Consider the following 15,942-nt stretch of genomic DNA (forward strand, 5'->3'; position numbering starts at 1 on the left):
GTTGTTGAGCTAATTAATTTTTTTTTCTTTTCAAATTTTAGATCAAATTGGTTTTTTGTTGGGCTTCTTTTTGTATTTGAAAATGCCAAGATATTGTTAAGAAGATCATATTCAAACCTATTTCCTCTGGGCTTAATAAAATTTTAATTTTAGGGGATCAAAGAAAAATATCATATATTAAATTTTTTTCCCAGCTCAGGAGGTTCTATGCTTCAAGTGGAACCACCCCTGCTCTAGTCTCAGGTTACATCATCAAAACCCTAAGTTTTGGCCTACAAACATCACTACCCTTTAACATTGTGTGTATAACAAACAATACATTTAAATAAAAAACTAAAATTGCTCTAGGCATTCTTAGCTGTTGGACCTTTTCTTTTTAGGTACAATATTCTTAACCGTTGACCCTGTCCTTTAAATTTAAACCATTATCAGAGGTGACCGAAGATTCATAATTTTCTTTATGCAATATGTATATCAACATCATACCAGACTGGGAAAATCAAGCTTTAGAATCGTACTTATTTGGGGTTGGAATGGCTGGTGTGATATCAATGGTGGTTAGTTCTCCTTAACGACGTACAGTTGTCTAGTGCATCTCTTAATTTGTTACCAAATTTACTACAAAATATCATACCACCTAGATTTTCATATAGAGTTCTTAGCAGTACAAAACAAAGCGTCAATCAGCTTTATTATTGAGTTAATTTCTTAGGTTCCCCTAAGTGGGGTTCGCGTGGAACATGCATGGTTGATGATCCATCAAAGTTCTGTCGTTATATGTTTAGGTATTTGAGTCTGACGCACTATGCGTAAGGCTGCTAGAGAGAAGTTTCGAGTTCCATAATCTTTAAGTTAAGAAATGCAACGTAAGACAGTACAGTTGGAGATGAATATGAGTAGTCTATTGAATCCCACAATGTCTTTGAGACAGTTATTATTTAAAGGGAAAAGTACTTGACAGATGATCTAATGGCATTGGTTTAAGAAAATTTTTACAAATTTTTTATGGGGAAATAAAAAATAATTAATTATTTTAATGACTTTTTATATTTTCTATAAAAGTAGTGTCAAATTTCATAACATAATTTATCAACAATTGCTCTAAAGCATACTGTTAAGTTGTTAACAAGATCTCTATTTAAAATTCAATACTCATACGTTTCATGTTTGAAAGCTAAGAGTTAGAGACATTTTGGACAAGATATATATTCAACCACTGTTTTTTTTAATAACATTTTATATTTTTATAAAAGTAGTATAAAAAATTTTAAAATAATTTATTAATAATTGTCTTAAAAACACCGTTAACAAGATTCTTATTTAAAACTCAATACCCAAGACATTTCACGTTTGAAAGTTGAGAGTTAGAGATATTTTGGACAAGATATATATTCAGCCACTGTGACACGGTTTAATTTTCAAAAAAATATTTGGATATTTTTAAACCAAGTAACAATACAAACAAATGATTAAGACTGGAAAATAACAAAATGTTTAGTCTCAAATGAGTTCTTAGGGGACAAATATAAATGGTAGATGAAATGAAAAAAAAAAAAAAATACTAGTTTGTTTATAGTTTATAGTCAGTTAAAAAAGAAAATTAAAAAATGGGCATGAATTAGTAAAAGGAGTTGAAAATATTGCTGAAGTGATAAATGAAACTCAGTAGGTTGGTTTCATTGGCTTCACACCCTATAAAACTAATAAAACAACTGACATAAAGTAACAAAATTGACATAAGATAGTTCCTTAACATGCACCTTATGGTGCCAATTAACATTGCCCTATTGATAATAGAAGATAAAGTAATAACATGGTGAGAGCTCGAGAATCAATATAAACCAATAAAATATGTAAACATAATTCCGGTGCCATGTGATTGATTGTAAGTAGTAGACAAAAATTAATGGGTTCATGTGTTAGTGATAAACAATTATTCACAATATATCATGTCAATTGTGAAAAAAGTTGTCTAATTTTTTTTTTAAAGGAAAAAAATTATAATTATAAAATAACTCAAATAAATTGTTAAGTTGATTATTCTGAAAAATATTATAGAAATTATCGTGTTACTTAATTATAGTATAAAAAATATTATAGAAATTATTGTGTTTTTAGTTTTACTTTTATTCATAATAATATTCAACAAAATTATAAGGAATATAAAAAAGAAAGCAATGAAAAGTAAATTTTAAAAAAATCAAAATAAAGCAAATAATACCTGGAAAGAGTTAAAAACAACGAGTATCAGGGTATAGATAGAGCTGCTTGGCTATGTGGCATAGATGGAGCATTGTTGCACAGTTAAGTGACCTAGGGATAAGGATGAGGATGAGGGGCCCGCGGCACAAACAAAAGCTTCAATCTTTCACTTGTTGGTATAAAAATTAAAATTTTTTTGCCATTTTGTTTGCTGAGGTAATTATTAAAATACTTATGTGTTCATTTTAAAGATATTGAATATTTAATTATTGTAATTTGTTGACATATGTATTTATAGATTGTATTTTATTTAAATGAAAATTATATTTATTTTTAGACTTTCTTAAATATATATGTATATTATCAGGTATGGGGCCAAAATAATAAGGTTATTTAAAAATTTTCAAATTGTTTAAGTCATTTTCAAAAAAAAAAATTTTTTTAATTTTTTTTGAAAATTTTGGGGGAGCCCAAGCTCCCCTTAATCTTCAAGTGGCTACGCCAGTAAAGCTAAGAGTTAGAGACATTTTGGACAAGATATATATTCAACTATTGTTTTTTTTTTTTTAATGACTTTTTATATTTTTCATAAAAGTAGTTTCAAATTTTTAAATAATTTATTAATAATGCGTTGCTATTTTATTGAGGATGTTAATTTATTCTGAGTTTTGAATGAGAGTTTGGGGAATTATAAGTCCCGTCAACCAACCAAACTATATTGGGAATCCATTTTCCATGACTTTCGATCAGAAGTAAAAGAGGATATTTCTTTTACCAAAAAAGGACTGGAGGTTGGGAACGCATTTTCCCAGCAATATGCCATGTGTTTGAACTTTGAACAAATTTTTTTTTTTTGGGCACAATCTTGGAATAAGACTTGGGTGTGTACACATTGGGATGCTTCAATTTTGAGGACTTCTTCTTTTCTTTTCTTTTTAAATGGATCAGGTAATCTTTGATTGAAACCAATCCACTTATATTAATCATTTAAAAAAAAAAAAAAAAGGGTGAGGCAAACATGCATGGAGAGAGAGAGAGGGAGAGAGAGAGAGAGAGAGAGACTTGGTGGTGTGGCACATTAACAAAGTTTTTGACTTTTCAATTTTTCTATCGCACTCGTAAGCCCTATATGTGCTGGGATAAAAATTAAAATTTTTTTGCCATTTTGTTTGTTGAGGTAATTATTAAAATACTTATGTGTTCATTTTAAAGATATTGAATATTTAATTATTGTAATTTGTTGAAATATGTATTTATAGATTGTATTTTATTTAAATGAAAATTATATTTATTTTTAGACCTTCTTAAATATATATGTATATTATCAGGTATGGGGCCAAAATAATAAGGTTATTTAAAAATTTTCAAATTGTTTAAGTTATTTCCAAAAATTTTTTTTTTTAAAATTTTGGGGGAGCCCAAGCTCCCCTTGATCTTCAAGTGGCTACGCCAGTAAAGCTAAGAGTTAGAGACATTTTGGACAAGATATATATTCAACTATTGTTTTTTTTTTTTAATGACTTTTTATATTTTTCATAAAAGTAGTTTCAAATTTTTAAATAATTTATAATAATGCGTTGCTATTTTATTGAGGATGTTAATTTATTCTGAGTTTTGAATGAGAGTTTGGGGAATTATAAGTCCCGTCAACCAACCAAACTATATTGGGAATCCATTTTCCATGACTTTCGATCAGAAGTAAAAGAGGATATTTCTTTTACCAAAAAAGGACTGGAGGTTGGGAACGCATTTTCCCAGCAATATGCCATGTGTTTGAACTTTGAACAAAATTTTTTTTTTTGGGCACAATCTTGGAATAAGACTTGGGTGTGTACACATTGGGATGCTTCAATTTTGAGGACTTCTTCTTTTCTTTTCTTTTTAAATGGATCAGGTAATCTTTGATTGAAACCAATCCACTTATATTAATCATTTTATTTATCTATATTTATATAAAGTTGAGTATAAATTACGGCTAATATAACTTAAACAATATTACACTATATATTTTGTTATTGAACGTGAGTTTTGAAAAATTCATTGTTGGATTAAATTTTTTTTTTCTTACATTCAACATCCTTACAACATTTCAATTTAAAATGAGATCGATAATTATCTTATCCATAAAGTGTTTAAATTTTAAAATTATATAAAAGATAAATTAATGAATCGAATAGAAATGAATATCTTATTGACATAAAATTCAATTGTAAATCTTCAAAATACTAATCAATAAAAAATTTTTGATTGTTACACTGCTCTATCACATTTATATATAATATAGATTAAAAGTCTTTTAACTCTTTTGTTGACTTCTTCCACAATTGGCATCATTATTCTAAGATAGGTGTGAATAAAATTTGGTTTTTAGAGTTATAAACAATATTAAACTATGCTAGTTTTAGAGTTACAGCTCAAATTCTATTTGGATAAATTTTGGAGAAAACAACCTAAAACTAAACAAATTTTGATTAAACTATGTTTGATTTTATCTAACTAATTAAACAATTTCTAGTTAACTTAGGTACATTCTTTTTCTACAAATTTTCTAATTATAATCTTTATTTATTAATACACATTAAAAGATTTTGAATTATATATAATAATAATAATTTTTTTTTTTGACTTTTTGTTGATTTTTTCTAATCTTACCACATAAGTTTGTGAAAACCCATATTTTTCCACAACATTACTCTAATATATATTTTTAATTTGATTTTTAAAGTTACAAATAGTTTTAAAATATATTTTTTAAACTAATTAGAACGCACCATCTTTTTGATAAAACAACCCAAGCTAAACTATTAAATTAGGTGCAATCTTCTATAAACAAATCTTAATTAAATTAGCATGTTCTTTTCTATAGATTATCTAATTTGACTTTTTATTTTTATTGACGTTTATTAATTTAATATGTAGCACATATAAATTGTTGTAGGGACTGGATTTGGGACACTTCTTCAGGTTGATAGAATGGACCCAAGTCCAGCTTGCCCTTTAATGAATTTATAGAGTATGGGCTCAAGAACTAGGCCTTAGTAAGGGGTACAACTGCCCTGCATGGTTGCATGTGACATTATCAACTTAAACATGGGTTGGGATACACAATGATGCTCTTTGGACTGGACTTCCGAAGTTTGACGTTCTCCTTATTTCTTTTAAGATTGGTTACAAAGGTTCCAGAGAGCATGGGTCATTAAAGGACTTCCTGGTTCCAATCCTCCACCCCTTTCAGGAGAGACTTCTTACGTTATATACCCCTCTAAACTGATCCTAACCCTCCATTTGTCTATCAATCAGGCCACCATTTGAGAGCCTGTCCCATCAACCGCATCCCTGTTCCTCTAGTGGGTTGCAGCACCAAAGGCGGCGCTGTTCAGGAGTCCTGTCCTCATTAATGCGGCCAGGACGTTAGTTGAGGACATTCAATGCAGAGGTGACAGCTCGCCTAAGGCTTGTTCCTTCGCTGCGCTCCCGTCGTCGACGCGTGGCACTGGACCCTTTCCTCCTCGGATATTCAAGGAGTCCCCTTCGGCGGGGTGTTCCTCGTGTTCTTCCGAGATCTCGGATGCCCGAGGACGGGGTCATCCTCGAATATGTTCCTCGGGGGTCGGTCCTCGCGCTTTCATCCTCGGACCCTTCGCGCATCCTCGATGTGGGCCCTTGGGCCTGGCTTGGAGTGGGCCAAGGCTACCTGATTTCTGGCCCCACAATTGTATTTTGGTCAAACCTTTCTATGCGTTGGGTGAATTAAAGACTAGTATATTATAAAATAAAAGCATTTAATTTTTTGTTAACATGTTTTAAAGTTGTTATGTAACCTTTGAAAGCCCACATTTTTTCACGTTATTATTCTAATATATATTTTTTAATTTGATTTTTAAAGTTACAAATAATGTTATATTATGTTACTCTAAAATAATTAGAATTCACCATATATTTAGATAAAACAAACCAAAACCAAGCAATTCTTATTAAATTAAGTTTGATATTCTCTCCCCTCAAAAAAAAAAAAAAGTTTGATATTCTCTAAACAAAATTATATAATATATTAGATACGATTCTTTTTACAAAGTCTCTAATTAAGTTAATTAAATATGTAGTGTTGATGAGGAGGGATGTATCTATCACGTTTATAAAACATTGAGGGGTTTACCAAAAAAAAAAAAAAAAAAAAAAACATTGAGGGTGGGAGTGTCATTTCTCGAGATGTTTTGGGGGAGTGTCATCCCTTGAAACCTCAAAGGAGTTTAATACAATTTACCCAAAATTTTTGTGTTGAACCTTCTTGTGCATTACACAAAATAACAACTAGCTATTACAAAAATAATCAAACCAAATCAACCCACAAGATAAATCATTTTTCATTACTTTACTTCTACTAATGTTATGTTAGGTCTTCCTCTACATTTTTTAATTCCCTCAACTTGAATTAACTCTCTCTTATTGGAGAAAAGTCAACTTGTGAAAAATCAATACATTCCCTTTGAGATGATCGAGTTAATTAGGTTGATGGGTAGAATGCACACCCCTAAATAAGGAGGTGGTATTATGTGTAACCATTATATGCATCCCTCTTATATGATGATGGATCCCACACTTGTGAGTTACCCTTATGTGAGAAGATATTGCATGTAACTATTAAACAAAATAATAAATGCTAAATAAGAGTGTGTTTAGATACCGCTTATTTTGCTGAAACTGAAAAATTATTACTGAAAGTACTGTAAATAAAGATAAAAGTTAGTTGAAATAGTATAGTGAGACCCATAAATAGTGCCAAAAAGTGCAGTATGTCCCATGAATAGTAGCAAAAACAAGCTAAATAGTGAAATAATTTTCATTTTTCATCTATACCCAAACGCACACTAAGACCTAAGAGAAGGAAGAATAATCAACTGGATGTTTGATTAATGGGAAAATTTTTACTTGAGGCTACTATTTGACTTGAGCTTGGTGGAAAATGTATCCTTAATAGTGTGTTGATGGTTCGAGGCTTCGGTAATTCCTCAATTAAGACTCTAAGAGGATTTTCTTTTTTTACAAACTCAACTAAGAGGACTTAAACCAAGGATTGATCATGTAAACAAGATTCAAGAGCAATGAAATTAATAGTAACTAAGTGTGAAATTTAAACAACATAATTGATGACATAGATCGAGGCTAGACTAAATTGATCGATGCTAAATTGAATTAGTAGTACAACTAGAGGCATAAGTAAATTACCAAACTAAACACGTCTAAGTTAAAAAGAAATTAAGGCATTGAATCTAATCTCACTTGCATTAGCATGACCAAAAGAACTATAATCATTGCTTAATTTAAACTAAAGGGGAGATTATGTGCGTTTTAGTCAGCTCAACTAGTAAAGTCTTTGAAGGTTGAATAAGAGATCTGAGATTCAATTCCCGATCTACACCAAAAACCAATTACCAATTAGTGTTTTGGTCTGATAATAAAGAGTTATTATCAAGAGTGGACGTCACAAATTGAAACTCTCTCAAAAAAACTAAAGGGGAGATTTTAAGGATAAATAAGCAAAATTTGAGCATGTTCTTGTTGTCTTTTATCCTCAAGCGAGAATTGTATTTATATTTGAGGCTTGATTATTGTTAATAGTTGCCATAGGACACGTTACTCTTGCATCAATCTTGTAAGACATGTCCATATGTCTCGATGCATCGTTGCTCATTCCTTTATTTTTAGAGCAATTACGTAATTGGATTTTGATTTTTAACTCCATTTTTTTTCCTTGGTTATTTTCATGATTATTAAGTCATTACCACTTGGCACAGGACATGAGTTACTCTGACATTGATCTTCTAAGACACACGTCTCAATGGATCTTCACTCACTCGGTCATTCCTTTATTTTGGGAGTAATTACCTAACTGGATTTTTCAATCATGTCTTGGCTATTTTTATCCCTATTAACAGTTGCCAAAAGCTACTCTGGCATCAATCTTCTAAGACTTGTTTTGATGGGGCAAAGCTTGGGCCGATACTAGACTCATTGCAATGGTAATATGTGTCTATTTTTGGTTACGTGTTATATTATGTCTTCTTCTTCTTCTTTTATTTTTATTTATTTTTTTATTTTTTTAAATAATTTTTTTATAATTTTTTTTTTCAAAAAGTTATTGCCCCACTGGAGGCATATTTAGGCTCCAAAAGCTTACCAAACACAAATAATTTCAACTTTTAGCAAATTTTAATATTTTATAGCCAAATGGGATAGCAGGCAAAAAAGAAGAAGGAAAAAACATAAGCTTGTTTAGGGGTGTTTAATACATGCATTTAAAAACTAAAAATTGTTGTTTGAAAACATGTGAAAATACACATAGGTGAAAAAGTGCGTAAAAATACATATAATATTGTTTAAAAACTAAAAATTATTGTTTGAAAACACGTACCACACACCCTCACAACAAAATAAGAGTATAAAAGTATGATATCAATGGGTTGAAATTGAATTTAACCCTGGTGGGCTAACAAACAAAAGTTAAAATAAAGGAAACTACAGCTACAGCTCCTTTTTAATATCTCTCTCTCTCTCTCTCTCTCTCTCTCTCTCTCTCTCTCTCTATATATATATATATACATACACATATACACACACATATACACAGTACCACTCCTTCATTGAGTAATTTTATCAGTCATTATATGTCATTAAGGGGTCGCAGAAAAGGGTGATGTCACACGATAAATAAGATCAGAATTTTGCTTTTAACCGAAGCAGTATTGTAAAGAACTACAAATCCTGCTACAAATTTCCTAGGCATAACAAAGTTGACTTCAATATATGCATTTGAATCCCTCCCTTTGTGCTAAAAAAATCCGTAAATAAAGTATACTGTACAACATGGCTTTATACCGGCAAAAGAAAAGCAAATGAAAAGATAAAGATATATAATGGACGGAGTTCTGAGGAGGTCACAACAGTAAATATGGGATACTCTCTACATAGCCTAGTCAAATTTGTATGCCACTGCATTTCTTATTTTTAGTTTGCTCCACAAACTTTAAGGGAATGTAGAGTAGACAACGGATGAAGAGTGCAAATGAAATTTTTTTACAACAGGTAAGATCAGTAAAAAGAGTTTTGAACTGACTGTGGAGCAATGGTGCAATGGATTTCCACACTAACGAAAGCAAAGACCTTGATCGGGTTAACTATGGACTCCACAACACAGAGCAGCAAATTCAGGAATGTTCCCCCCGGCCCCCTTTTTCAAGCCAGGAAATGTCATCAACCATAATCAGTATCTTTAGACACTTTATCTCGACGTCCAAGGACCAGGATCATGCTTTCAACATAAAGAGGAAGAATACCACCTGGGCACACACTGCACGTCGAGAATTTAGGGATCTGGAGTAGAGAATGACCTATAAGAAACACTGAAGTGGTCCTAAGATCCATCATCCTTGAGTGAAATCCAAATGATAGCAGGTGGGATTGCATGGATAAGGGCAATCAATTTGCTTCACTGCTTTTCGATCGAAGAACCAATCACCAACAGACTCTGCAATTGTCTGTTCAAGAGCAGTAAAATCCAAAAGCAAACAGATAATTAATTTCATAAGGAAAGATGGTAAAAATCCAATTACAAAGCAGGTTATGATGCCAAGTTCAGATGTCCAAAGCACCAAACAGTACAGTTCAACTCTGTGGAGAGTAAAATATTATTACATGAACCATTTGATGGAGCCATTATAAACAAAAAGCTTTTTTGTAACATAAATCATCAACTAAATGGGACTAGTTTACTGGTGAATGGATTTCTTGGGAACCAAATTGAAGTTAACTAGTGCATGGAATCCTTGAGAATGAAATTGAAGTATTCCAATTTCAGTCACAAAGTCCATGAACAGTGATGGCAGGAAAGGCATATTTCAAGCCATTGCATTACAGACTCTTCAGTATGTACATCATAATCACATCCATGCACTGATGTGGACATTAAGCATATAAAAATAACCTCCAATATGAAAGAGAACTTTCAAGAGTTATATATATATATATATATAACTTTTTTTTTTTTTACAGAAAACAAAAGCTTGAGTGTTACATTGTGGAGATGGGGTGAGGTTTTCAGTTAATTAGAAGCTTGGTTTATTACAGAGTAATCATGTAAAACATCTTGAATGGTGACCCAGTGACATTGGAAATAAACCAAGCTTCCAATAAACTAAAAACCCAGACCCATCTCTGCAATACATTTCAGATAATAAAAATTTCCCTACCCTGTTGTTAATTCTTGGAGATTTGGCTGAATGCCATGTTTCAGCCATCCATGTCTGGCAATGAACAAAGCAAGAATTTATAAACATTCCCCCTTCCTTGATTTTCTGGAATTCACCTAGTGCCCTGAGCAGAGAATTGCGGAAACCTGTATGTATATAGTAAGTTAATAAGTCAATCTGGTCAGTGTGGCACTCTAACAGATCACATCCAAACATAAGACTACTGCTCAGCTTGCTCTCTGCCAAATGATAAGAGGCAATAGGATCTGATAACAATAATCTATTATGAAACTGTCATCCATTATTTGACCAGAAATGGTCATATTACTAATATTAATAAGATAAACCAATAATCTAACAAAAACTGCTGTAAGTGGAGAAACAAAAGTTCTGTTTCCATATGGGTAAATTTACCAGTAAAGTCTCACATAGATCCTGAGAATTTTCTGGTTCAGAATGAACTAATAAGATGAGCCAAGCAAAATCAATGATTACCTTTGAAATGTAAAAACATTCAGGTTCATAACTTATCCAAAATAAATAAATAAATAAAATATACCAGCTCATGATCAACAACATGGGCATTTTTTTAAAGTAAAGTAAATTCAATTAAATGAGCAAAAGTAGTGCAATCGAAGTACACAGGAAGTATACCAAGGAACACCCAAAAGAAAAAATGCTACAGAATTAACATCTAAAAACATTAGCCAATTTTCAACCACGAGATCATTGAATAATAACCCTTAAGAACAGGGAATTAGAACTACCTGCCTCTATTGCACATATATCGTACTCCAACATTAGTTATATGAATGTGATTTAGCTGACTTTCACACTATACATTGGTTCCAAGATCCTTTTTGATAAATGGTTCCAAGATATATATCAATTACCATGTAGTATGCCAATCTGACTAGGATTACAATCATGAATGTTTAGTCTGCAATTCCGCCAGTCGCCATGAGGATCTGATGCATCTGGTATCAAGATATTTTGAATCTAGAGATAGTAATGATCAAATTAGTATCAAAAGATATGCATGAGAATGTCACAATCTGGAAAAACAGCAAATGTAGCATGTTATTAAGGAAAAAGTAACCTGCCAAATGTCATAAGCTGGGTTGACAAGGAACACTGGGGTCTTTATGTTTTTAATAATTTCTTGAGGGAAGAGACACTGCCGTTTCCATTCATGTCAAATAAGAGAGACAGCTAGTTAGAGATCATGATTGAGCAGCAGAGTGAAAACTGAATATAAAAATAGATCATTGATAACATCTAATGAAAGGAAAACAAAACCTGCCTTAGATGGTTCCATTCTCGCAACACAATCCTTGTGTAAACTTTTCGCAACACCCTGACAGCATGATGACAGATAAGCACGAGATACTAACATTTCAAAAAAGGAAAACTTTTGATTTCCTTCTTCCTTTTCGTTTCTTTATTTTATTTGTTTATTAAAAAAAACCTTTTAATGAAAAGTAAGAAGATAGTTAAGGTCAACTGGGAATGGGAATCTAAAAATGTGTAGCCTGTCACTATCACAAACATACTGCTCATATAGAGTCTGCAAAGATTTCCTAATCAAAAGGGGACTATGCAGATCAAGTAAAATTCATTATAGCTGAAGATCTATGTCATACATGACACATCAAATAAATCAAAATAGGACCTCCTTTATTTGTTTCATCCATCAATCCACAATATGCTGGATCCTATGAATCATGTTGTTTGACCACTAGTAATAAATAAGTTAATACAAATCATTTAGTATTGATAAAGAGCAGAATACAACCTGCAAGTGGACAACATCATTATAGAAAGATCTCATGGTTTGATTTCCAAGAATATCCTTCCTGAAATGAGGAAAAGACAAAGTGGCTCAATTTTCTTTTATGTAGTCATACCTTAATCAGAAAGGTTAGTAAAATAGCACAATACAAGTGACACAAGATCTAGTTGCTAAATCTGGGCGTGGATGAGTTTCAAAATTCCTGCTGTAGCTTGTCACCCCATCACAAATCCTAGGTGGGGGAGTGTCTATATATATATAATTGTCTAAATGCTTATTACATCATGTTACGGCTTCCTTCTTGACCAATTTAACTTGACAGCATATATCATGCTACTTCCTCAAATGTGTATAAAATGTGTAATTAGAAGAGATTTTATACAAACCTATAAAAATATATATTTGATCAGAAAATAAGGTATTAAAGGACTCCAAAATTAACAGCAAAACCTCATATAACAGAGTAGAGAAAAATATCAGTGCATAAGACTGTAATGTGTACGCCAAAACATACTCATCAAGGAAAAAACCTGCGTCAGCAAGACACTTGACAGTTGTATCCTTTGGCAGAAGTTCTCGAAAGTTATCACAATGTATAAGAGTTGCCAAGCCTCCAGCTGAGCATCCTGAAAGAAAAGCCTGCAACGATATCAAACATCTAGTCTGAATCAAATATGTACATGGGAAAATTTCATATGAACTTTACAAAAGATAAATGTTCGTGGTGCAATTAGATTTCAATATGTATTGTACAATATAATATTGATAGCATAAGACAAATCCCCAGAGAAAAATGGCATTCAATCATCATATTCACTCTATGTATTTGACAAACTGTTCCAGAATACATCAGAACGAGAGTGCAGTCTTTGGAAGCTGAAATTTTCAACTCATTTTTTCAATGCATAAAAAAATCTATATGCCATAAAGCTATTAATGTAAGAAACAGAACTGTTAATATTTAGATGTTATTAGATGAGAGAGAGAGAGAGAGAGAGAGTTATATCAAAACCAAGGAAGGCAACCTGTTTTGCATTGGACAATCCAATTGATAAAAGTTCATCCATAAGTGCTTCCCAGATGAGCTGCCCTCTAAAGAAAAGTTTCTCTCCATTCTATAGCATGAAAAAAAACAAACACTATAATTAACAAAAACTAACTTTCTTTTGTTGTTAGACATAACCAAGAGGAAAATTTTGCTGGAGACCACATCTCATGAAGTCGAGGTATGTGGTTCAAATTCCCCATCCCCTCTCCTTGGGGCCAAAAAACTCACTTATCCCCCTAAAAAAGGGAAAATTCATAGTGAATAATTATTTTAACCTGAAACAATGCACACAAATTTTATCACGCTTTTACCTTCGGCTCACTTTCAGGGTGGCTAGCAAAAGATGCACCATCACAGTAACGTATCTTGACTTTGTTCCAGTTAAAGAAATCTGAACAATGCTCCAAACATTAGAAATTAAGAGACATCATTCACTCATTCATTCATATGAACATAAAATTACCTGACTACAGTTGTAACATATATATAAATAAATAGAATACAGTCATACAGAGTCACGGTAAAAGGTATCACAAAAACTAAAAAAAGATAAGGACTTTTTACACATATAATAATAATAACAAGTGTGAGAGAACAAAAAATTTACCGGGGTTTTGGGACGGGTCACGGCTCAAGATCCCGGAAAAGGGGACTTGAGATTCCATGTATTTTGAAGAACCTAATCGGGTAAATTTACGCGAAGAACATGATGATACTGTATTGCACCAACCTCCACCCTATACTTTATAATGAATAAATATGTATTAGTAAGAAATGAATCCAAAAAAAAATTAGAGACATGAAATGAAGTGAAAGAAAAAAAGGACCTCAACGTGAAGCAGCCAATTGTTAGACCCAGATCCGAATCCCTTTTGAAAATGGTACCCAGGCAAACTCCCATCTAAACAAACTGCAATTTTGTTATTCAAACAAAGAAAAAAAAAAGTGAAATTTTAATCAAAATTGTTGTAATGAATAAGAGGGTAAAGAAGTGTGGAACAAAGTAGAGATGGGGGTCATGTACAGGCGCCTGTGTTCTTGGCATTGCGCACCAGAGTGAGGTCGACGAGGTCGTGAGTGTGATCGAATGGGTTGTTGAGTTTGGAGTCATCACGGCGGCTCCAAGAGTCGGAGATGAGAGTGAAAAGAAAGACGGTGAGAGAGAAGCCAACGGCTGTGATTGCCCAGTCCTTCTTGGCCCACTTCCTCCACCAAGTCAGACCTCGAAGCCTTGAGTTCGCCATTGCAGTTGGCTAAGAGTCCTGAGCTATTTGACTTTATAACTGGACTGGGTCTCTGTTTTATCTTTCTCTTTTTGCTGATTGCTGTAAATTAATAAATAGTAAACGCCAAGACAATAATTTTTGCCGTAATTTGCTCGCCTAGTAGGCCGTGAGTGGTGAAGAAATTGACATACCATTTTTACTCTCTACCACTCAAGAGTTGTTACGTAAACAAATTATGAACAAATTGTGATAGAATTTTTAAAATAAAAAAGATGAAGCCACTTTACTTGAAACAAAAATTCAAATTAAAAACTAAAAACTAAAACGTGTTCATAAACATATTGTGGTGCAATTTTTTATTTTTTATTTTTGGGTCTTGACTCTTGATTGCTTGCGTATCTCTTTCAAATTTTGTTCTTATATTTGAAGAAACCGCAAGAAATTTAAATTATCCATGTGAAGACATTTAACAACTTGACTCCTTCCAAATTTAACATAATTTAAGGTTCTTTAAATCATTTTTAAACTGAAAGCACCCAACCACACTTTCTTTTGGAGATAAGACTGATAAGTAACCCTTATTTATGTGAAGAAGTAATGGTTGGATTGGTTAGCCAAGAGAAAAGTTATTAAGTAAGATATATTTCAATAAGTGTTTCCCTAGTCTGATCTATATTCTATATCCTATATCTATTAGAGCAATCACACCAGCCATTCTAAAATACAAAAGGTTGCAAATTTTACTTAATTTTATTCAAAAACTGCCCACATTAGTGGGTGTATAAATGTGTATATTTACACATTCACTATAGTAAAAGTGTAAATATATATGGTTAATGTAGCTGTGTATAGTTTAGTTTAGTTTATTTATTTATTTTCTCTCACCATAGCTGATAGCTAAACCTACCATATGTGCTAGTTGGACCAATTAAATCATGCCATGTGAATTTAATTATATCATATAATTAAATAGCTTAAAAGTATTTCAGCAAAAAAAAGAAAAAGAAAAACGTAAAAGTATTTTAAAAATTAATTAATATTTTCCCTTGTCAACATGATATTATTGTTCTCCCCAACCACTCTATGAGAGAGAGAGAGAGAGAGACAGAGGAACATTCAACGTATTATAATATAGAATTTTATTTCTTTAGCATAATAAAAACTAAAAAGCATGTATATTAATTTGCTTTTTAGATACAAAAGAATTGAGGACTTCCATTCTGAGTCGCTCTCTCGTGTACTACTCCAGACATCTTCCTGTAAATGGGTCTCAGCGGAACCACTGCTTGGTAGATTCCCCACAGACGGCGCCAATTGTGCGCGGCCCGATACCGAAACCCGTCGGACTGGGCTCAAGTTGGGCTCACAACTTACTTGTATAGTGGGTTTGGATTTCCAACACTGGGTCGTTCTTCTCGCTGAGACCTA

General features: G+C 32.3%; 1 protein-coding gene across 1 annotated transcript; it reads right to left on the bottom strand.

Moving 5' to 3' along the window:
• Positions 1-9,086: 9,086 nt before the first annotated feature.
• On the bottom strand, positions 9,087-14,642 carry LOC111992987 (pectin acetylesterase 5). The gene is made up of 12 exons (XM_024024834.2): positions 14,313-14,642; positions 14,116-14,198; positions 13,896-14,025; positions 13,600-13,679; positions 13,266-13,355; positions 12,755-12,879; positions 12,244-12,304; positions 11,752-11,805; positions 11,548-11,625; positions 11,342-11,447; positions 10,449-10,594; positions 9,087-9,737 (listed from the first exon to the last, which is right to left on the bottom strand). Exons 1-12 carry the CDS (start codon positions 14,530-14,532, stop codon positions 9,624-9,626), a joined length of 1,287 nt encoding a protein of 428 aa, XP_023880602.2. The 5' UTR covers positions 14,533-14,642; the 3' UTR covers positions 9,087-9,623.
• Positions 14,643-15,942: the final 1,300 nt, after the last annotated feature.

This window comes from Quercus suber, unplaced genomic scaffold (assembly GCF_002906115.3).
Source record: "Quercus suber isolate HL8 unplaced genomic scaffold, Cork oak 2.0 scaffold_223, whole genome shotgun sequence".
NCBI classification, from domain to species: domain Eukaryota; kingdom Viridiplantae; phylum Streptophyta; class Magnoliopsida; order Fagales; family Fagaceae; genus Quercus; species Quercus suber.

Excerpts from the sequence above, each read along its gene's own strand:
- LOC111992987 (XM_024024834.2), bottom strand. The coding sequence starts at position 14,532 with ATGGCGAACTCAAGGCTTCGAGGTCTGACTTGGTGGAGGAAGTGGGCC. Across the intron at positions 14,199-14,312 it reads TGCCAAGAACACAGGCGCCT|TTTGTTTAGATGGGAGTTTG; the intron begins GTACATGACCCC and ends ACAAAATTGCAG. Across the intron at positions 10,595-11,341 it reads TCAGATTGGCATACTACATG|GTTTCCGCAATTCTCTGCTC; the intron begins GTAATTGATATA and ends ATATACATACAG.